Source organism: Diabrotica virgifera, chromosome 8 (assembly GCF_917563875.1).
Source record: "Diabrotica virgifera virgifera chromosome 8, PGI_DIABVI_V3a".
NCBI lineage: Eukaryota > Metazoa > Arthropoda > Insecta > Coleoptera > Chrysomelidae > Diabrotica > Diabrotica virgifera.
Genome location: NC_065450.1, coordinates 61,091,886 through 61,115,854, shown reverse-complemented (window position 1 = coordinate 61,115,854; position 23,969 = coordinate 61,091,886). Strand labels below are relative to the sequence as shown.

Here is a 23,969-nt window from a genome sequence, read left to right as displayed (position 1 = left end):
CGTAGTACCAAATAGGTTTGAGTATTGCTTTGTACAGAAGAATTTTGTTTTGGATATTGAGTTTTGATCTGCGTCCAAGGAGCCAATACATTTGCCTAAATTTTCAGTCTAGTTGTCTTCTTTTAGTCTGTATATGTTTTTTCCAAGTAAGACGTTGGTCAAGATGGAGGCCAAGGTATTTAGCGTCTGTTACTGTTGGTATTCGTACATTTTCCATTCTTACAGGTGGGCATGTGTTGTGGAGGTTTGTAAACGTTATTTGAGATGATTTTGTTTTATTTACTTTTGTTGGCCATTTTGTGTATCATTCACTGAGTATGTCCAGATGGTATTGCAGGTCTTGTGAGGCTTGTATGTGATCTTCATTTACAGCTAGTATTGCTACGTCATCAACAAAGGAAGCGATCGTAGTATTATGAGACTCTGGTATATCGGCTGTGTAAAGTGAGAAAAGCAGCGGCCCGAGAACACTACCTTGCAGAACTCCGGAGTTAATAGGACAGGTGCTGGATTGTTGGTTTTTTAATTTTACTGAGAAATATCTATTTGATAAGTAGGATTTGATTAGGAGGAAATAGTTACTAGATAGTGCTAATTTTACTTTGTAAAGCAGACCTCTGTGCCAAACTTTGTCAAACGCTTGTGAGATATCTAGGAATAGAGCGTTGCACTATTTCTTTTCTTCGAGAGTTTTTAATATTTGTTATTTTTGATATTTGATAGTTGTTGTGTAGTAGAGTGATTTTCCCGAAAACCAAACTGATGTTCTGGTAGTAGTGTTAGGAATTCATGATCTGCGTATATTCTTTGTTGCAGCAATCTTTCAAAAACTTTGCTAACGATTGGGAGTAGGCTAATGGGTCGATAAGATGTTACTTCATTGGGCGCTTTGCCTGGCTTAAAGATCATTATGATTTCTGCAACTTTCCATATTTTTGGAAAGTATGATAAACTTAGCATGCGATTAAATATTACTGTTAGCATAATAATGGCCTTACGAGGAAGTTGTTTTAGTACTTTTGCCGAGATTAAGTCATAACCTGGAACTTTTCGTGAGTTGAGTTTGGTTATTCTTTCTTGACTTCTATAGGAGTAAAACTTTTGATTGGAAGGGAAATTTGACATGCTGCGCTAATTAGTTCTTCCACTTCTTCATCAGGGTCTGGTAGCTCGGTTTGAAATACACTCGTAAGATGTTCAGCAAAGACCTCCGCTTTTTCTTTGTTGGAACGAGCCCATTCACCATTTGGTTTATGGAGTTTCTTAGTCGCCTTCCATAACGTCTGATCATTTGCTCTAAAGTTTGTAATGTAATGTTCGAAGGTTTCGTTGTTTGCGGCTTTGATGGCTACTCCAAGTTGTCTACGTAGTCTTTTGTATATATGTTGATCTATGTTTTTTCCAGATCTTTGCCAGTTTCTTCTCGCACGACGTTTTTCAGCAATGAGTTGCCGAATGTGTAGGGGAGCATTTGATGTATGTGTCGGTCTACGTTCAGTTCGTGGTGTAGATTGTCATGCCGCTTCTTGCACAAGGGTGGTGAAATATTGAGCTGCTGTATCTATCTCGTGTGATGAAAACACAAAATAAACCTATTAAATAAATCTGATCCAGTTTTTATTTTTTTAACTAATTCACTAAAAAAAGAATGATAAATTTTAATATAGATTAATTGATCTAAAACCTCGCGTATTTCGAATAAACGTTTAGCTGGAATAATAGATTCAGCTCAAAAAGAAAAATCTGATACAATGCTTTTTATTTGATAATAATTATTTTCATAAAATATGACTGCATTCGACCAATGTGTGCTTCCAGTCATGGCTTACGGCGCCGAAACACTATCGTTAACCCAGGCCACAGTAACCAAACTTAGAGTGACACAAAGAAGAATGGAATGGTCACTACTTGAACTGACTCTCAGAGACAGAATTGGAAACGAGGAAATCAGAAGAAGAACAGGCGTCACAGATGTCGTAGAGCGAATAGCATGGCTGAACTTCAATTGGGCGCGCCATGTAGCCAGAACGAAGGAAGGGAGGTAGATCGTGTGGAGACCACGAGCAGACAGAAGTAGTAGAGGTAAACCACCTACACGATGGTCAGACGACGTCAAAAAGGTTGCTAGGAATTGGTTGTAGGAAGCCCAAGATTGACAAAACTGGAAGAAATTAGGGGAGGCCTATGTTCAATTTTGGATGAAGAAGGCTGGATAACGCCAGCATTTAACCATGTTTCTCATCGAGTAATCACAGGTTCAGGCGGTAGAGGAACATCCGACAATCTTTGTATGTATCCTTTGACTGGTAGGGTTTATTATTATCCCGGTTATTTATAGCGTTATTCGCCTTTCCCAGTTTCTAGCTCCGTCGGTCGTTCCTTTCCGATATTGCCTTCCTCTCTTCCTTCTTTCCCTTCGCATCCATTTTGGAATTTTTGGCAGTCTGTCGTCGTCCATTCTTTCTACATAACCATACCATATCAGTTGTTTTCTTTGAATTTCAACTATGATGGTTGACTTGACTTTCATTATTTTTTATACTTTCAAGCCTTGATTTTCTAGCCGATCTTCTCCAGAAGTCCATTTCCAATGCAAGTAGGCGTCGTTCCAGGGATTTAGTAAGTTGCGATGTTTCGTATCCATAGAGCACTATACTTTTAAAGATGGAGTTAAATATGAGATGCTTTCTTTGATTAGATAGTTCTTTTGACCATAGCATCAAGTTTAGGAATCCAATCATCCTTTTACCTTTCACGATTCTTTGCTCTGTCTCTTTTTAGGTGAGCCCACTCTTGTTTATTGTTGTTGAATATACATATTCCTCACAGTTCTTGATCGTTTCTTGTTCGTTAACTATTAGATCTTCTACTTCAGTCCCGATGCATAAGTATTGCGTTTTTTTTCTGTTTGCCGAAAGGCCCCACTCTTCATATGTTTGAAATAATCGTCTCGTCATGAATTCTAAATCTCCCTTATCCGCGAAATGTAGAGTATAATAACGTTGCATCACCGTCAAGTTGAATTCCCCTCCCTGAACAAGATCGTATCCAGTGTTTTAGTGCTTCATTTAAATAGATCTTAAATAGTATTGGAGAGAGGCAGCATCCTTGTCGTAAGCCTTTTGTTACTGGAAATTCTTCTGATGAGGTATCTGATCGTGTTATTTTCGGAAGATCGTTCAAGAGACTGCCACAGCTTTCTCACAGGAATCATGTCATATGCTTTTGTGTGATCCACCAATAAACGATGTACAGATGTAAAGATGTAAACGACATCCACAAATAAATGATGACTGGTAGCGTAATTTGATAAATACTTTTTTATGTTTAAAATTAAAGAATTTACTAAAGAAAAATGACTTCAGCAACCCTATTTTAGTCCACGTTCTAGATAAGAGACGTAAGTTGAATTTAAAATTTTCAAATTTTTGCCCCTGCTTTATTCATGTAGGGCTGCCGCATCTGTGACCAAAAGAGGAACTTTATCAGTCAGTACTATTATAGTATCTGTAGCATATATAATAGCAGATATATAATATCTGTAGGAAAAAAAGCCATCAAGCTTACATAAATAAATCCAACAAGCTGTTGATCATTTGTTGTCTTACTCAGTCGTACTGAGTAAAATAAATTGGCAATCCTTTTTGATTAGTAAAATCACCTAATAAGTTCTAAATATAGTGACCACGAACATCTGTCGTTTTTGTCCACAACAATGTTCAGAATTTGAGAATTTATATGAGTTTTATAATTACAACTTTATAAGTACATACGTACATGTAAATATATATTTTTTTCGTAAAGTACTTTGGGGAGGTATCTTTTAGTTTAAAAATGTTTCTGAAAACTCTTTCAATTTAGGATTTTGTACCTCGTTTACTGGTATACCTACTTAAACATATTACTGCTTCGTATAGCTACAAATTAAAATCAATTTGACTCGTTCTTGAAGATGTTCAAGATGAAATACATTTTTTGTAACGAAATCTGCGAGATAGTCTTCCTTATTTTTTTCACAACTATCTTTATGTTTTGATTTTCTTTATTATCTTCAGGTAGAAGAAAGCTCAGATAAAAAGGTAGTGTTAAGTAATTTGCAAAAGGAACTTACAGGAAACTATACCTGTGAGGCCAGTTGGACGACACCAAGCACCGTGACTGCTAAGGATTCGAAAGAAATGTATGTAATGGGTAAGTTTTTCATATTATTAACTCCTCCACAGATACCTTGTTGGAAAGTTTGGTCGTTGCTACACGATTAGAAATATTTCTGTTCTTCTTCTTCTTCTTTTTTTATATAGACATGACACTTTCTATTTTTGAAGTTATACTTCTTTACCGGCGATAGAGGGTGAATTTTTATATGGTAAAACCTAGCGACCGGGCGCATGCGCATTATAACTTTGTTCTGATTGGATGTTCAAATGACATGTCAAAAATTATTCAATATGGCGGCTGTGGCACAGCTGTAGTTAGATTATTTATGGTTGTTGCGTTTTAAAATTTGTGTGAAAAGAAACAACAAACAAAAGTTAGTTAATAGTTATACTGCCTTTTTAAATAGTTTTCATATACCTATATTTTTGGACTTTCGGACTATTTTGGACAAGGAAAACTGATTCTAATTTGGTAAGTAGTTTTATTATAATCATATTGTAATTATACATTTGGATTAGGTTGAAATACATACATTTATTTTCTCAAGAATGCGGATTTTAGAGAGAAATCCCAAATTAGGTTCGATTTTTATTTTTAAATTATGATTTTTTGGCGTAGATTTATTTATCTAGTAGGTATGTAATGCTTTTATTTACATACTTAATTTGATTACCAACAAAAGTTCTACCAATCTTCATCTAATATATTGTTTTCTTACTGTTTTGTTATATTTTTATATTTTCTTCCACAAAATTTAAACTACATAATTTAATTTTCAAAACAACTGTCAAACAGTAAAACGTTCAGTTACCGCATTTTTCCACATGATAAATAATGTGGGATTGGACGAGTGAGTCTACGCTTCGATTACGAATCAAAGCGCCACGAAATTCACGGGTTCAATTCCCGATGCAAGTTTTATTTTTTTATTTTTTTTATGCATGTTATGATTGTAAGTATATTTGTTATATATATTTTTTAAGAAAATGCGTATTTAAAATTTTTGCCAACAATTATTATCGTTCAGAAATCATTTTTTCTTTGTGGCATTTTTCAATGTGTTTGTGTGCGTTTTATTCTTTTATTTTTTTTTTAATTTTTGGTATTGTCTTAAAAATCAGATAATATGTAGTAGAAGTATAACTTCTTACGTGCGTACAAAGTACACACACATTCTTGTTTCAATATGCCTCTAGTAAGTTGTAGTTCCATCCTTTACGTGGTGTTCCCATTGATCGTCTTCCTATTGGAGAATCATCTCTCGCTATCCTGACTACTTTATTTGTTATCATTCGGCTTATTATGTGGACATTCCATTCTATTCTTCTGTTTCTTATCCAGTTATTAATGTTATCCAACTTGCATCTCCATCGTATATCTGTACTTTAGCTCTGTCCCATAGAGTCTTACCATCGATTTTTCTAAGGGTTTTGATCTCCGCTGTTTCGAGCAATTTTTTGTCCTCTCTGTGTAAATGTTGTGACTGTTGTGTAAATTCTGCCTTTCATTTCTTTTCCGATATTTATATTTCTGGATATTTACTTCTATTTGGACTTCTGGAGAAGAGCAGCATGCAAATCAAGAAGAGATCGGATACCAAATAAGAGAATACGAGAAATGATGGGAGTCACACATACAATAATTGATGACATAAAAACAAAACAACTAGTATGATACGGCCATGTACAGAGAATGCCAGGTGACAGGATCCCTAAGCAGATTTTCGCATAAACACCACAAGGGTGAAGACAGAGACGAAGGCCGAGAAGAAGCTAGAAAGAGGAAATATTGAAAAAGAACTAGAGGAAAGAGAAATCCCTCCAGGTCTATGGATAAACAGAGAAGAATGGCGGTTAGGAGTCGGAAGGCGTGGGACAACGCTGTAAACCGATAGTAGTAGTAGTTTACTTCTCTATATTGTGTCATTCACACAACCTGTGGCTCTGTTTGCTCTATTCACTTGATCTTCCACTTCTGTTTCGAGCCTTCCGCAGCTAGATAGTTTGATGCCTAGGTATTTCAACTCCATCACTTGTTCTAATATCTGACCTTCCAGCTCCAATTTACATCTTATTGAATCTGCTGCTATAACCATGCATTTTGTCTTTTTTGGGGCAATTAACATGTTAAATTTTCTGGCGGTTATGATAAATTGGTGCAGCATACGTTGTAAATCATCTTCACTTTAAAAGATTAGTATTGGATCGTCAGCATAGCAGATTATTTTAGTTCTTACTTTTTTTATTATTTCGTCCATGATCAGGTTGAATAATACAGGACTCAAGTAATCCCCTGTCTTATCCCATTGCCGGCTTCAATTGGGTCAGTTAGTTTATTTCTGTTCTGGTGTCTTATAAGTAAACTTAGATTGTAAGCATTTTGCTCTTTTTTATACTAGAAGATTTTAGTACAAATTGTTATATTAAAAATATTTTTCTGACTGGAACATTTTGTTCTAACTGCCTATAAAACAATCTTTTTGTGACTGATTATAGTTAGATTGCCAAATATTTTTAATTATAATTTTAAAACATGATGCCATATGTTCTGGGTGCATTTACATGTTGATATTTACTCTCCTGAAGTGCATAATTTAGCTAGTTTATCGACTATTTCGCTATTAACAATTCCACAATGAGGTTTAATCCAAGAAATTTGAACAGTTTTCTCTTTCTTAGTTATATCTCCAATGTGGTATTATATCCATCATTAAATAGTTTAGATTTTCATTAGGCCGGAAATGAGAGAGTTTTACTATTCCGCTTTTGTTATCCGAAAAAACAACAATGTCCTGCTTAACGTTTAATGATGTTATGCAACTCAAAGCTTCTAGAATTCCTACCAGTTCTTCAGAATGTATGGAGGATCTGCTTCCATGATTACATTGGAGTATTTCTATTGCGGTAACCAAATTGTAGCTTCCATGCCGTTTATGTCTTTTGAAGCGTCAGTATAAACCTATAAATAATTTGGAAATGGTTAACAAATATGGTGATTAAATGTAGTGTTCCTTAATGGTGCTGATAGTTCATCATATTTAGGAAAGCTATGAGTGTTTGCTTTAATATTTTGGAGATTAATAGAAGAAACAGATAGATTATTGGAACAGGACACATCATGGAGTGAATCATGTATTTCCATATGATTGTACTAAACAGGGTGATTTTTTCTTCTGCCAAAATGTGCTTGTTAAGTTCTGAATAAATATATCGTAAACAACTAAAATAATAGTAGCCCAGTCGGAATAGCATTTGACCTTGCATTGCGAGCTGCCCCAAATTTTATTTTTCTAATCTTTAGGGGAAGGGTCAATAGTAGTATAAATTTAAAATCTTGACTGAATTCCACCGTTGCGTTAGCCGCCATCTTGATTTTAAACGAGAACCGTTTTTGCTCAATATCTCCGCCATTTTCAACTTTTCGACAAAAAGTGTAGAAACTGAAATTGTTGAAAATGTGAATTTCTATAATTTAGTTTAATATCATTTTTTTCGTGCGGTCGATATTTTCCGAGTTATGGGGATAAATATTCCTTAATTATAATTTTAAAACATGATGCCATATCTTCTGGGTGCATTTACATGTTGATTTATACGATGGCGGAGATATTGAGCAAAAACAGTTCTCGTTTAAAACCAAGATGGCGACTAACGTAACGGCGGAATTCAGTCGAGATTTTAAATTTACACTACTATTGACCTCCCTTAAAGATTAGAAAAATAAAATTTGGGGCAGCTCCTAATGCAAGGTTAGGCCTGTTATTAGTCTAACCAGACTGGACTAAAATATATATTATAGATATAGATCGTAAACTACTGTATCTATAATATCACTGTTTTTAGACTTTATTTTTAAAATAAGTTTAATGCCGAATTCTAACGTTAAAGCATAGTTTGTATCCAAGAGCTTCAACGGAGATCTTGTACTAGGAGTACTTCATAATGCACCAAGTGATAGTCCTGAACATTAATTTATTTACTAGACAATATAATATTTGTTAAATATTATAACATTTAGTATAAATCTAACTTTTGCATTATATCCTGTTTAAGAAATATATTTATTACAATAATGTTTCATGAAAAGCTTTGTTATAATATATTATCTTATTTTAGACGAATTAAAAGGTGATATTCTCCTAGAAGGTACATCTCCCCTTCGTAGTACGGATAAGTTGTTTGGAGTATGTGTTAGTCCTGCATCTCAAGTTACCCCAAAATTTACATGGCTTTTAAATGGAGAACAGGTAAAGAATTTGCAATTTTTTTTTATTTTGATTATTGTGTATCAACTACAATGTTATTGACACTGGACCAATTTTGCTAGTGTAAATTTTGTTAAAATATTTTCAAAACCAGAGGGCACAAGAAGTAGGGGACGACCACGAAGAAGATGGATTATTGATGTGGAAGAGGACCTAGAGATTCTAGGGGTCAGAATATGGAGGGAAGTTGCCAGGAATCGACAGGAGGGCGACTTTTTTGCGAGAAGGCCAAAATCCACAACGAATTATCGAGCCACTTATGATGATAAAGATGATGAGATTTTGTATTACATTATAATTTACAATACAGAGAAAAAACGTTAGATTTTGTAATATAAATTCGGGTCTAGAAGGAAATCTAGTACATACTGAAGAAGTTGCAATTGGCTGAGTGTCACATTCCTAAGATCTTGTATAGGTCTTTTTGTTTTGATTGGTTGGAATCATTGTTTATAACATTACCATTAGAAAAGCAGGACCACCAAATGTTGCGATTTTATGCTAGTCAGTGTGATAAGTGATAGAATTTAAGATACTTTTATGAATTATACAAAACCAAGTATTCTTTCTGTACGAAAGTAGATTGGGTAATAAGCAATTTGGATTTAGGTCTAGGTCAATGGTCTAGGTAATAAAGCGGCAATATATTGTATGCGCTTCCTCTTACAGTTGTGAGTTCCGAACCAAAGTGTTTTCATCGACTTCGAGAAGGCATTCGACCGAGTACAGAACTCTTCGATTGCCTGCGGATACAACTTTCGATTGCCTGCGGGCAGCAGGACTTGACCACTACGATATAAGCCTGATACCTTTTCGTGAACGGACTCAGATATCACATGCAGGACAATTATTCGATATTGTAGATGATCGAGAAGCCTTCTTAATAGTGACGCCAACGTCGGATAATTCTGATTCGGCAAAGAAGCAGAAGAGAGATTAAAAATACAGTCAAAATTACAAAACTAACACTAACAGTATAAAGGGAAGATCAATACTACATGAACAAGTAGAATAGTTGTTTCTTAAAACTTTCTATGTATTTAATCACAAGCATATTTTATTTGGAGATAGGATTCACCAGCTACAGTTAACATGGTTTTATTTCTGACTGTACAGTTTATTAGGATATATTAAGATGCAAAATATTATTTTCATGTTTATACAGATGCTGTAAGTTTGGTCTTTGTAAGTTTACCAATAAAAACTTTCTAGGTGACATACTTAATTTTTCACAAAAAGTTTTAAGTTTATGTAGTTATAATTTTATGCACGCGGGTGTTGAATTATATTTCTGGCACGAAATTATATTGCCACCGAAAGTTTCTTTCTTGATGATTGAACCTGGATTGTTTTTCTGAAAAATTTTTTGTCCGATATTATACAATAAGGGAATGTATAATGGTAGGGGAGCAAAGTATGCTAAGTCTGCAGTCATTCGAGCGTTAATGGGCCTATTGGGTTGTGAAGAGTAGGTCCTAAAACCAAAAAAAGTTAATTAAAATTTTCCATTTTAGTGAGGACTTTCCATCTTTAATTTAATTTTCCGTTTCCAACAATCGTTTTTTAGATTATAGCGCCATCTATCCATAACTCGAAAAAATGACTCGAATATGTTACTTCTTTTTACGTAAGGAATCCAAGTCTGCAATAAAAATGGGGGCCCCCATTTAAGATTTTAAAGTAACCCACCACTCCACCTCCATTGGGGGTCGTGTTTAGTGCCATTCGATACATTTTTCGAAAATATTAAATAAGTGTATTTTTCAGTTCTTCGATCTGATGTTCATTTCGCGAAATATCGCGGGATTAGTATTTAAAATATAAGGTTTACCCCCCACCTCTCCCCGTGGGAAGTCGTGTTTGGTATCATTCGATAGATTTTTGAAAAATATTGAGCATTTATTTTTTAGTTTTTCGATCTGTCATTCATTTCGCGAAATATTCGATTTTTTCTTGTGAAACTTTTGGGACTCGCCCATTTCCTTACGCCCCGCTCAAATCGTCAGATTTTTGAAATATACACTGTTTTGCATGTACTTAACTTACCTTATCTTTATCTGACGATTTCGAGTTTTTCTAAGGTTTGTGTTTAGAGCCAATATATGGTAGAGGTACATCTGCAGGTTACCACGGTTCTCTCCCTATGATAATCTGACGTGCTCGAGTTACTGCAAAAATCCCCGTTTGGGCTCCCCTACCATTACGGTTACATTAAAATTGTCAAGAAAACCCACGAAAAGATCAAAAATACTAACGCGGCAAAAATCGATAACTCAATAGTTGTTAATAATGACTTTTTAGACAAACTTTGACAGATATTACTTCTGTGTGAATTCGGCTTTATTTCGGCCAATCAGTAGGCTTTATTTTTCGCCAGTTTGTTTAAATCACTCTTCCTATTTAAAAAATGGACCATAGAACCCTAAATATGAATGTATAGACAAGGCTGTAAATTACGGTAAAATTTAATTTTTTAGCAAAATAATAGTTATTTACATATCTACCTTCTTCTTCTTCTTATACTTGTTGTAGATCTGTCGATCTGTTAATTTCGACGTTGAAGTATTTCTTGAGAGGTAGACTGCCAGCTATCTCTCCATCTTTTTGGTGGTCTCCCCGGTGGACGCTTGCCTGCTGGTTTTCCTTATAGAGCAATTCTTGGTAGTCTGTGCTCCTCCATTCTTTTTACATGACTGAACCATTCTCTTCGTCTTTGCCTGTCCCATCTGACTACATCTTGCACGCCACATTGTTCCCTGATTATGTTGTTTCGTGTTCTATTCCTTCTTGTCATCCCTGCTATTGCTCTTAGTGTCTTCGTTTCGGCTGTTCGTAGCATGCTTTTGGTTTTATTGGTGTCTTCTCTTGATTCAATGTCATAGGTCATAACAGGTCTGATGCAAGTTTTATAAATTCTAACTTTGCTGTCCATTCTCAAATATAGGTTATTCCAGGCCACATTTCTCAAACATCCGGACAAGACAGCGGCCTTGTTAATTTGTCCTCTTAGGTCTCTGCCTGGGTCATGATAACTTGATAACTATACACCTAGATATTTGAACTGTTTAGCTCTTCTATGGGTTTCCCCTCTACCACAAGCTTGCATCTAATTGGGTCTTTCGCAATGGCAATTGTTTTCTTCGTAATGCATGTATTTATGTACGAAGTCAGTAAAGTTACTCTTTATCGAACGAGTCTGATAATAATATTATGAACACAGCGATCATAGCGAACGAGGCGAATAACAGACGAGTTCGATAAAGAGTCTTTACTGACGTGGTGCATACAAAATTTCATCGCCAACAATTTGACATTGTTTCTAACAGTTACTTACAATTTACTATTAAAGAATTTTTTAAATTTTAGACGTAATAAAAATTTATGACTGTGATGACAGATGACTTTTGCATGATGGCCGCTTTCGATTTTTAATCGACAGTTATCGATATGCTAACTTCTTGTCAACCTTGGGTGAAAAATACATAATTGGCGCAGACTTTAGTGCAAAAAATACCTGTTGGGGCTCCAGACTCTCAACACCTAAAGGTAAAGAATTGCAGCATGTTGTGACCGGACACAATTGTAGATGGCACTCTACTGGGAAACCCACTTACTGGTGAAGTGATGCAAACAGAATCCCAGACCTCCTAGATTTTTTCATATCCAGAGGTGTAGCAACAAATTTTATAAAAGTAGAGGATGTAGAGGAGCTTATATCTGACCACTCTCCAATTCTACTAACAATTAGTGAGCAAATTGTTACCACTGAAATGAAACCCGCGTTGACCAATAAGTTTACGGACTGGGTAAACTTCCAATCAGAAATTAATGAGAAAATTGAGTTCAATGGATTTATTCAAACGACAGAACAATTGGAACAATAAACCGAGCTATTTATGATAAACATCCAGCAGGCAGCGTGGAACAACACACCTATAATCCAAAGAAAAACAGTAGGAAACAATTAGCCCAAAGAAATTAGAGACTTGATACAGGAAAAAAGAAAGGCTCGGAAGATATGGCAAAGAACTCGAATTACAGAAAATAAAAATAAGCTTAATAGGCTCACACAACAGCTGTAAAGGGGAATCTCAAAAATTAAAAACGAATCATTCAATAAGTACCTGAGAGAACTAACTGATGATGAATGCACCGATTACTCCCTTTGGAAGGCAGCCAAAAAGATAAATAAGCCAGTTCAGCATGTACTTCCTCTACGAAAAGAAAACAGAACATGGGCAAGAAATCCCAAAGAGAAAGTGGATGCGTTCGCTGATTATTTAGAAAATATATTTCAGCCAAACCCTGGGCAAACTCATGTAGACGATGAACCAGTAGCTTTTGATTCTGTTAACATACAACTGACTACTACAAAAGAAGTCCAAAAATTAATCAAAAACATCAATACAAAAAAAGCGCCTGGGTTTGACCTGATCAATGGTAAGATACTAAAAAAATTACCTAGAAAAGTCATAGTAAAGCTTACTACACTAATAAATGCATCCTTTAGGCTTAGATATGTTCCCATCCTTTGGAAAACTGCAGAGGTTATAATGATACCAAAAGTAGGACAAGATAACCATGAATTAACACCATACAGGCCAATCTCCTTACTATCCATAATCTCAAAGGTGTTTGAAAAATTACTACTACGAAGAATGAACCATATAATTGAACAAAAAAATATTATTCCAACTCATCAATTTGGATTTCGTGATAAACACTCCACAATTGACCAGATCCATCTAATAGTAACTGAAATAGAAAAAGCACTGGAAGGGGACAAAATTTGTTCGGCAGTATTCCTGGATATCGCAAAAGCATTTGACAAAGTATGGCACGACGGTCTGTTAATGAAGCTTAAAAAAATATTTCCTATGCAACTCGTTGAAATATTGAAGTCATACCTACACCAGCGAACATTTAGAGTTAAAATGGAAAACGAGTACTCTGAGTTAAAGCAAATAAATGCAGGGGTTCCACAAGGTAGCGTTCTTTGACTAATACTATACCTTTTGTACACATCTGACATTGCGGAGAGGGAAAACATCCAACTGGCCACATTTGCTGATGATACAGCAGTCATGACAATAGGAGCAACTATAGAGGAATCTACGATTAACTTACAAAATGCAATTAATGGCATAGAAGGCTGGTCCAAAAAATGGCGTATAAAGTTTAATGAACAGAAGTCAGTTCATATTAACTTTACTAACAAGAAAATCAATAATCTTCCAATTATCCTAAACAACAACGTTGTTCCTAATAAAAAAAACAGCGAAATACCTGGGTTTAAATCTCGACGTCAAACTAAAATGGAAGGAGCACGTTAAAAAGAAAACTGAACAGATGAAGATAAAGTACAAAAATATGTATTGGCTAATAGGTAGGTACTCTCAACTTTCCATCCAGAACAAAGTACTAATTTACAAACAGATATTGAAACCGGTGTGGACCTATGGCCTACAATTATGGGGCTGTACCAAAAAAAGTAATTACCGAAATTTAGAAACGCTCCAGAACCGAATATTAAGGAATATTGTATGTGCTCCTTGGTATGTTCGGAACGACGATTTGCGTAGAGATCTTAAAATCGAATCTATTCCAAATGAAATTAAGAAAGTCGCCAGGAGACATGAAGACAGGCTCCATAAGCATCCCAACCATGAAGCACTTCAGCTTCTTGTCAACGAACCCCAGATGCGAAGGCTCAAGAGGACTAAACCGTTCGAGCTCGTGTAATGTGTGGAGTTGTGCCGGGCTTAGTTAGTGTTGTGCATTGTATTGTAGCCACAACAAATACGTGAGCAATTAGTGAAAAGCAGAGTCAGTGCTGTGCTGTGTAGCCACAACAAAGAAGTGGACATTTCATGTAAAAAAAAAGCTAGGATGGACCAGGTGACATCTAGTTTACAAACATTTTTTAGGGAAATTAGGTTAAAGAAAAAATACTGATTAATCTTGTAGATTAGGTGTATTTATATTGTTTAAATAAAAAAAAAAAGTTATCGATATTGAATAATTATTACTAAATCGGTAAAGTTTTGATTTATTTTATATATAAATATAATTACACAATACTACAGAATTTCACTTAGACATAAATTTATTTAACAATGTCGTAAATTTTGTACAATATTTTTAATAAATAAAGTAAATAAATTGTAAATTAACTCAAATAAATAATCGATTACTGTCATCGGCCACTTAGATTCAATTTCGATTAATCGCGGCTGTTAAAGTAAATTTATTCTTTCAGTACAATATTGCAATTTCAGTACAGTAACTTTACTGCCGCAAATGAGGGCTACTGCGTACAATAATGAATGACTTTAGCGACGCGACGGTTGGCGATAAATACATTTATTTTATCCAACTTAATTTAATTTTTATTTATTTTACTACTTATTTCCTATCTTTGACTGTGCATTAATAAAAACTAATTTAAGAACCATTAAAGGACTTTCAAAAATTCTGTCATATTTTAAGGTTTCTAGTGAGGAGTCTCAACCAGCCACCAAAAATAATAAAGATCCGAACCGTTTTATCGCTTACCTAAAATGGACGAATGGAGTTTCGTTCGTAGATGGTAAGGCCAACCTAACTTGTGTTGTTGAAGTAGATGGCGTTTATAACGCTCAAAAAACGGTTATATTGAAAAGCTTTTAGTAAGCGTAGGACAGTTTGATGACTATATCCAATGACATGTGGTAAGTAATTTCATCAAATTATATCTATACAGCGTTTCATGTTAAGAATAGAACATTGAAAAGATAGCCCCATGTATTTCTTATGAAAGATATATGCGCGCCGATGCCACGCCTTACTGACTAGAGTGAATCGTATATCGGCAGTCGAGTATCCACCCGTGCGCGAGAGTTTTGGCAAAACTGATCTCCGTAAGCGTAACGTTATTCTAAACGTAAAACAAAGTATACAACCAGAAAAATGATAGAATACCCATGAAAGATCACATCAATCACTTATTTTAGACCAGAACTAATCTGCAAAAAAACGTGTATTTTTAGATGTGAGATGTAGCATTCGGATTTTTGCAGATAAAGTTAGGTAACACCTTCAGTAATAATAATTGACTTATGCTCCTTCTCAAATATGCCCGGAACATTAATAAAAAAATTAAAATATTTAAAAATTTCGAAAAACATCGATTCTTTTCTGCTTTCTTTGCTTATAACTTTAAAACGGTTCGTTTTGGAACAAAGTCGTACAGAAGTAAAATAAAGATAATTGAATTTTGTATGATATACGACTGGTCAAAAATGTCTTGAGGTATTACGTTTTCTGCAATATAGCAATAAATACAAAATAGGGGGGGCAAAATACGCCTATTGTTATTCAATGCTTCTTAACCACTTTGGTGGCACTTAGAACCTTAGTAATTCGTCTAAAATTTTTTTATAACTTACTTTAATGGTCTACCAAATTTCATTGAAATCGACCAATAGATTTTGCATAATAAATTTGCAATATAAATGTTTTTAAAAAAGTTCAAATTTTTTAAAATTTTTTTGAACAAAAAGTAGACCATTTAGAAGTTGGCTAATTTTTTTACATATAAAGAGGTGCTCTACCTATCTAATACACTACAGAATTAAAATCGAATTATTTAGGGGGCCTCAGGAATGTTTTAAAGTTATGAACAATTTTTTGGCTTATAAACAAATAGCTTTGTTTAATAATAAAAAAATTAATTTTTAGCAACGCAAATAATTAAAACCGGTATAATTTGACTTAAACTTTCAAATTCTGTCAGCAGAATTGCTATTTTATTTTTTAATCAAACGTTATTCTCGTTCAAAAATTGCAATTTTTCGATTTTTGAATGTTCCACCGCGTTTATCTCGAAAACTATGCATTCTACGAAAAAGCTTGTAGGAACATTTATTGCTTAGAATAATCCGAGAAATGCAAAAAAATGTATTATGTTGCGAAAAATCAAAGTTATGTAATTCCTCAAGTTCTTTGTTTATAAAAATCTTATCGATATCCGGATCAACTGTTACCCAAAAAATTCGTGATCTACCGGTCAAAATACATAAAAAAAACTTTAATAAGTCCATCTAAATAAAGGAGCCCGTAGCACCCCCTCCTGGACACAGCACTAATTTGTTTATAAACCAAAAAATTGTTTAAAACTTAAAAAATTGCTGAGGCTGCTTAAATGATCCGATTTCAATTCTGTAAAGTGCATTAGATAGGTGGAGTACTTTTTTATATGTAAAAAAATTGACAAATTTTTATAATGTTCTAGTTTTTGTTGTGCAAGGTTTTACAAAAATTTTAATTTTTAAAAAAATTTAGATTGCAAAATTATTATGCAAAATCTAGTACGTCAATTTTAATGAAATTTGGTGGATGGTTTCAGTACATTACAAAAATTTTCTAAAGGAATTAGGAAGGTTCCAAGTGTAACCTAAGTGATGGAAAAACATTGAATAATAACAGGCTTGTTTTGCCCCCTTATTTTATACTTATTGCTATTTTGCAGCAAGGGTGTTAAATCAAGACATTTTAAGCAATCGTATCTGATAGAAAATTTAATTATCTTTGTTTTATTTCAAAACGACTTTGTTCCAAAATGAATCGTTTTAAAGTTATAAGCAAAATAAGTAGAAAAAAAAACGAAATTTTTTGAAATTTTTAAATATTTTATTTTTTTGAGAAGAATGTATTTAAGAAGAAGCATAAGTCAATTATTATTAACGAAATTATCACCTAACTTTAAAAGTTATCTGTTTTAAAAACAGATCCTTCTTGGTCTATTTTGTATATGCTTTCATTTTCTACAAATAACAAACGTTTGTTATACGCTGTGAGCTCGTACGTAGAGGGGATATTTACAAATTCGCGAGCGCCAGTAGTGGCAAGTCTGTAAACGTTTATCGGAAATTTGACATAAACGTCAAAGTGATTAATTTAAAATTAAAATTAAAAACATTAATTATAATAAATATTAGTTGGTCAAAGCTGTGGTATATATTTTTACCTTAAATATACTTACGTTTTAAATGCTCAATTTAAGTTTTTTTAATGTTCCGTAATATGTACTTATAAATTAATCCGCGCCATCTACACGATAATTGTGAAAGTATCCGAAGTAAGAAATTCATATTTTATCAATAGAACGTCAAAATGATTAGCAAAATCTTAAAAAAATCGATTACAATTTAATTACTATTTTGCATTGTAAATATTAAGCGATAACAATTATATAATAAATTTAAAAATTACCAGTGAAAGTTGAATTAGTAATCCGCCAGGAGCGACACCAGCGAAGCTCAGAGCGTATACGCTGTGAGCTCGTACGTAGAGGGGATATTTACAAATTCGCGAGCGCCAGTAGTGGCAAGTCTGTAAACGTTTACCGGAAATTTGACATAAATGTCAAAGTGATTAATTTAAAATTAAAATTAAAAACATTAATTATAATAAATATTAGTTGGTCAAAGCTGTGGTATATATTTTTACCTTAAATATACTTACGTTTTAAATGCTGAATTTAAGTTTTTTTTAATGTACCGTAATATGTACTTATAAATTAATCTGCGCCATCTACACGATAATTGTGAAAGTATCTGAAGTAAGAAACATGCCCCGCTAACTCTAATAAAAAGCATGTAATCGTATTTATTTTCCTTCCGTTTAGTCAGAGGCGCTGATGTCGGCATTGTGATTGGTGGAACATGACTTTTGACAAATCCTGCGCTATCTGTGAATCTGTAATCTGTGTTCGTGTTCGTTCGTTCGTTGTCGTTCACTTATTTTATATGGTCGGTTATGTGATGTGTTTGGTGTTTGTGTTTGTGTCACCATAAAAAGCTGATATTCAGTCGTGTTTTTTGATATTTTTGTTATTTCATAATCGAGTACCTTTTTAAAGGTAAGTTTTTCTGATTGTAGGTACTGTTTATCCAACAGTTTTAAAATACACATTTTATTTCGCGTTTTGTTGTTGGGTCTAATGGCCGATCAGCTGTTGTGTGCAGCCGATAAATTCAACAAGTAAACATATATTTAATCGAAATTAAATACTCATATTTCTATGTAAAATGTCACATTATTGTATAAATAAATAATTAAGAAACAAAAGTTGTTTGTGTTTTACCTTTATTGTCCACTTGAATAAAATAATATTAAATATTGGAAGTACCGTATGGAGGCTATGGTGTACCTAGCGTGGAGGCTAGATAACGCTACCCTTCCTATCCAATCAACAGCAAGAACGTTTAAAATTTCACACCTATCATGTCGAAGCTATAGACCACTTATGTGGAGGCCAGATTTGTAGTATCCTTCCAATTTTCCAGGTGCTGAAATACGTGACATATTTTTTGAAGGGTAAGATCGCATTCTACCAAATCACACAACACTTTTTTCTATGGTAAGAAATTCATATTTTATCAATAGAACGTCAAAATGATTAGCAAAATCTTAAAAAAATCGATTACAATTTAATTACTATTTTGCGTAGTAAATATTAAGCGATAACAATTAAATAATAAATTTAAAAATTACCAGTGAAAGTTGAATTAGTAATCCGCCAGGAGCGACACCAGCGAAGCTCAGAGCGTATACGCGTTATGATAGAAGGATTACTGTATGCGGACGACGTCGTTCTCATAGCAGACAACCCGAGAAAGATGCAACGACTAATTGATGTATGGACTGAGGAAATAGAGAAAATGAAATTAGAAATAAACATCAGCAAATGCAAGACGATGAAAATAGGTCAGCAGGAGCATGAGATTGGAGGTGAAACACGAGTGTTCTGTAGAGGACAAGAATTGGAGAGGGTGACGGCCTACGAGTACCTGGGAACGATAATATCAAATGACGGAAAGCTAGACCTAGAAATTGCAAATAGGACAAAGAAAGCTACGAAAATATACTATGCGATTAATAATACGATACTGGGAAAACGGGAAATCAGCCAGGAAACAAAAATACATGTATATAATACAATCACAGCACCAACTCTTCTATATGCAAGCGAGACATGGGTCACAAATAAGAGACATGAAAGTGCCATAAATGCAGCAGAAATGAAGCATCTGAGAAAAATAGCTGGAAAGACGAAGATGGACAGGGAAAGGAACGAAAACATCAGAAACGTGCTAAGCCAGGAACCAATAGAAAAAAAAATTGAAAAAAGAAAACTGAATTGGTTTGGACATATAACTAGGATGAACGAGAACAGACTAGTAAAGAAGGTGACAGATGCCAAAAGACAGGGGAAAAGAAGAAGGGGCAGACCTAGAAAGGGGTGGATGGAGCAAGTCGAGGAAATCGGGACAAAGAGAGGGAAAACAGTGCAACAGATGAAGGAAATGGCAGGAGACCGGAAGGCGTGGAAGAAATGGGTAAAAGATGGATAGGTGATACCAAAGTCCGACGCTCTTATAGGGCATAAGGACAACGAGAAGAAGAAGAAGAAGATTTTTGTCTGTCTTGCCACCAGGAGTACCCAGTTTTAGCAGAAAAAGCGATAAAGTTTCTAATTCCTTTTGTTACGACCTATAAGTGTGAGACAGAATTTTCAACACCGATTTTCCTCAAAACTAATTATAAGAACCGTTTTGAGGTCAAACCGGACTTGAGGATAAAATTAACACCTTTTCCTCCAAAAGTGATATGTTTAGTTATCCAGAAACAACTGTATACTTCTCATTAATAAAGTATTTGATTTTTATTTTGTTTTATTACATTTTTGTTTGAGCAAACGATTCTTTAATCAAATATATAAAACTACACTAAAGACGTGGGTCACAAAGGATAAGCAAAATAATAACCGGGCCACGTAAAAATAAGTTTGGGAAACGCTGAGCTACAGCAACCTAAACGAATTATCCATGTCTGAAAATAAATTATCCATATATGTAGGTATGTCAGTCTCTAAATACAGCGTCTCTGTCGTTAGACCAGGTAGAATGATAAGTGAGGTGACTAATGAAAGCTTATAACCCAAGAATAAGATTATAAGTGATAAATTTGAGTTGCAACCGGAAGTACTATTTTAAAGCCGCGTACAAACGATATATTATTTGACGCGCCTTATCACGACGAAAATAAATATATACTTCCGGTTTCATGCTTATCTGACGGTCCGCGAATAGAACTCCTACGTTATTAGAACCGATATAATTACAAATGAGGCGTTGAGTGAGAAAATAGAACCCAAGAATAGTATTAAAGGTGGGAAATTTAACCTTCCGGTTCTAGAGTTGTAAACGGAAGTACTGTTTTAAAGTCGCCGAAATGTATTAGAGATATAATACTCGACGTGCCTTGGCAAGACGAGAATAAATGCATACTTCCGGTTTCTATATCACTTTCGATTAAAAAGGTGTAACTGGAAGTGCGAAATTAAAGTCGCAGAAATAGTATGAAGTATGATACATGTGCTATATCAATCATCACGTATTGAAAAGTCGAGGTCGAATATTCAGTTACAGTTTTGATGCCGTCTCCGGTTAAAAAGTTACTACCGGAAGTTTGACAAAAATTACTTAAAATTATTGAAATAATATAACAATCGACGTAAAGTTACATGAAGAGTTCAAATATGGACTTCCGGTTTTACTTCCAGTCACATTGGGCACTTGGTGAAAACCTATAACTCACGAAGTCCAATTGCTTGTTTTCCCTTTGTTTCGTTTGTCTTATATAAAAGTTATATATATGTTTATAATTACACTGAAACCAAATTGTTGATTTTGAAATTGTAATTAATGATGTTACTATTTTTCAGGAAGTCCAATAACAATCAATATGAGTATGGCAACATATCCCTTTCAAAAATTATTATGGGTACCTACCTACTCTTTTAAACATTTATGTATTTAATAATATTAGTAAATTACATAGGAAAATTTGGAGTTTGTTTTCCCTTGTGTTATTTTCAAGTATAAAGCAGAAATTCAATTTAGGAGCTTATTTGGGTTTTATATGACATTTCGTGGCACGACAGTTCGTAACCGCACAAATTGTAACGGACAATTAATTCATTCAACAATAACTACCTTTACAGCTACCAGTATATATTGAAAGCCTTTGGAGAAAAACAAATAAAACTACAACCTAATACAGGAGAAGTGTATAGTAAAATCACAAAAGCACTACAAGAGAAGAAAATAGAATTTCATACATACAAACCAAAACAGGACAAAAGTTTTAGAGTTGTATTTAAGAACCTCCACCACTCAAGAAACATTGAGGATATTAAAAACAACGTAGAAGACCTCGGTCATGAAGTTATCCAGATATGGAATGTGAAACAAAACAAGACAAAAAACCATTACCAATGTTCTTCGTAGACTTAAAGGTCAAAGAAAATAACAAAGATATATACAACATCACACTCTTCATGAGTATAAGCGTAATATTTGAACCGCCAATCTCTAGAAGAACAATACCACAATGTATGCGATGTCAAAGGTAACGGACATACAAAAAACTTCTGTCAAAGAGAATACAGATGCGTCAAATGTCCGTCAAATGTCAAAATGTTCTCACCAAACATCTGAATGTCCTAGAAATATAAAAGACAACACAGTCAAATGCGTAAACCGACTAGAAAACCATCTAGTAAACTATAGAGGATGCATAATACACAAAGAATTACAACAAAAGTTATACCCAGAATGCGGCAGAAAAACACAGTGACCACAACTAATAGTACACGCGCAGTAACCGCAGATAATACATAATATGCACAAGTTGTTACAATGCAAAACGTAACCCTAACGGAGCAACCAATATCCAACAATCTCAATCAAATGATCTCACGGAACTAAAAATTATGATAAGAGATCTAATAACCCAAATGGGAACGATCATAAATCTGATCACAACGCTTGTTTCAAAAATTTTTTAATGGATACTCAATTGTTAAAGATAGTACAGTGGAACGCCAATGGTCTGAGTCTACATGCTCATGAAATTAAAGCTTACATCATCGGCAATAACATCGATGTATTTCTAGTCGCAGAAACACATTTTACCAATAAAAACTATCTCAAAATACCTAAATATAACATCTACGACACAAACCATCCAGATAATACAGCTCATGGAGGAACAGCAGTTATAATTCATAGAAGTATAAACCATTATGAATTAAAAGTTATCAAAAAGATTACCTACTAGCAACCAGTGTAGCAATAGAAAGTAGCACAGCTACTTTGGTTCAGCACAGCTACTTTGGTTCTATCAGCAGCATATTGCCCACCTAGACACAACAACAAAAAAGAACAATATACTAACTATATAAGAACACTCGGAAACAAATTTATAAGTGGAGGTGAATACAATGCCAAGAATACACATTGGGGATCTCGACTTACAAACACTAAAGGCAGATAATTAATGACCACAATCACAGGTAACAATTTAAGCATAAAAGCAACAGGAGAGCCCACTTACTGGTCGTCCTATCCTGCGAAAATACCAGATGCTATCGACTTCTTCATCGTTAAAGGTAATAATCCAAACTACATAAAAATTGAAAGCAGATATGATCTTTCATCAGATCATTCTCCTATAATATTGACGTTACGTGCAAAAGTAATAAGAAAATACCAATCAATAACCACAATTATGCAACCTAAAGACCAAATGGGAACTATTCCGACAAAACTTGATGAAAATATTGAACTAAACGTTCCACTCAAGACACCACAGAAAATTGATGAAGCCGTCGCAAATCTAACAAAAGGAATTCAAACAGCAACCTGACACGCAACTCCCAATGTTGCCGATAATAAATTCAAAGGTGATAATCCAATTATTGTAAAAGAAAAAATCATAGAGAAACGAAGACTTCGTAAAAAATGGCAAAACCATAGAACTGAAATCAATTAAAGGAATTTGAACAGAGCAGCGTGTGAATTAAAAAGGCTACTACACACAATAAGGAATCAGAACGTACTAGAATACCTCGAAAAACTAACACCTACGGAAGCAACAGATTATTCTCTATGGCGTGCTACACTCTACACGGAAAATGAAAAGACCAATACAACAAATACCTCCGCTTACAAGCCCACTTAAATAAAGTAGAAAAATGGTTAAAAAAATAAAAACTAAAAGCTAATGAAACAAAATCGACCCACATGACATTTACCATGCGAAGAGAGAGCTGTCCACCAGTATACATAAACAACAAACAATTAGTACAAGTAGATACAACCAAATACCTGGGCATACATCTAGGTAAAAGACTAATATGGAGAAAGAAAACACATCTTCACCAAAGGAAAGCAACTTGGACTCAAACTTCAACAAATGTACTGGGCTGACATTCAAGACTGTCAATTGAAAATAAATTAGTGGTATACAAAGCCATACTTAAACCCATATTGCATACAGCTATGGGGCTCAGCATCAACTCTAACTTGGAAATCATACAACGTTTTCAAAATAAGGTATTAAGAGGAAACAGTAGCGATCAACAGGTAGCAAAAATGCGTTCCAAGATTGCGGCTGTAATTTTAAATATTTTTTCGGGTTATTTGGCACACGTATTCAT

At 34.3% G+C, this 23,969-nt stretch overlaps 1 protein-coding gene across 2 annotated transcripts in view; it reads left to right on the top strand.

The window, feature by feature from the left end:
* LOC126890391 (uncharacterized) overlaps positions 1-21,312 on the top strand; it is a 28,966-nt gene extending 7,654 nt beyond the window's left edge. Inside the window, exons 3-6 of one of the 2 annotated variants that reach the window (XM_050659286.1) lie at positions 4,056-4,191; positions 8,274-8,404; positions 14,912-15,132; positions 21,192-21,312. In XM_050659286.1, the coding sequence (XP_050515243.1) occupies positions 4,056-4,191; positions 8,274-8,404; positions 14,912-15,091 (447 nt within the window). In that variant the 3' untranslated portion in view covers positions 15,092-15,132; positions 21,192-21,312. Of the gene's footprint in view, positions 1-4,055; positions 4,192-8,273; positions 8,405-14,911; positions 15,137-21,191 lie in introns of both variants that reach the window. The other variant, XM_050659287.1, reaches the window with a different exon arrangement.
* Positions 21,313-23,969: the final 2,657 nt, after the last annotated feature.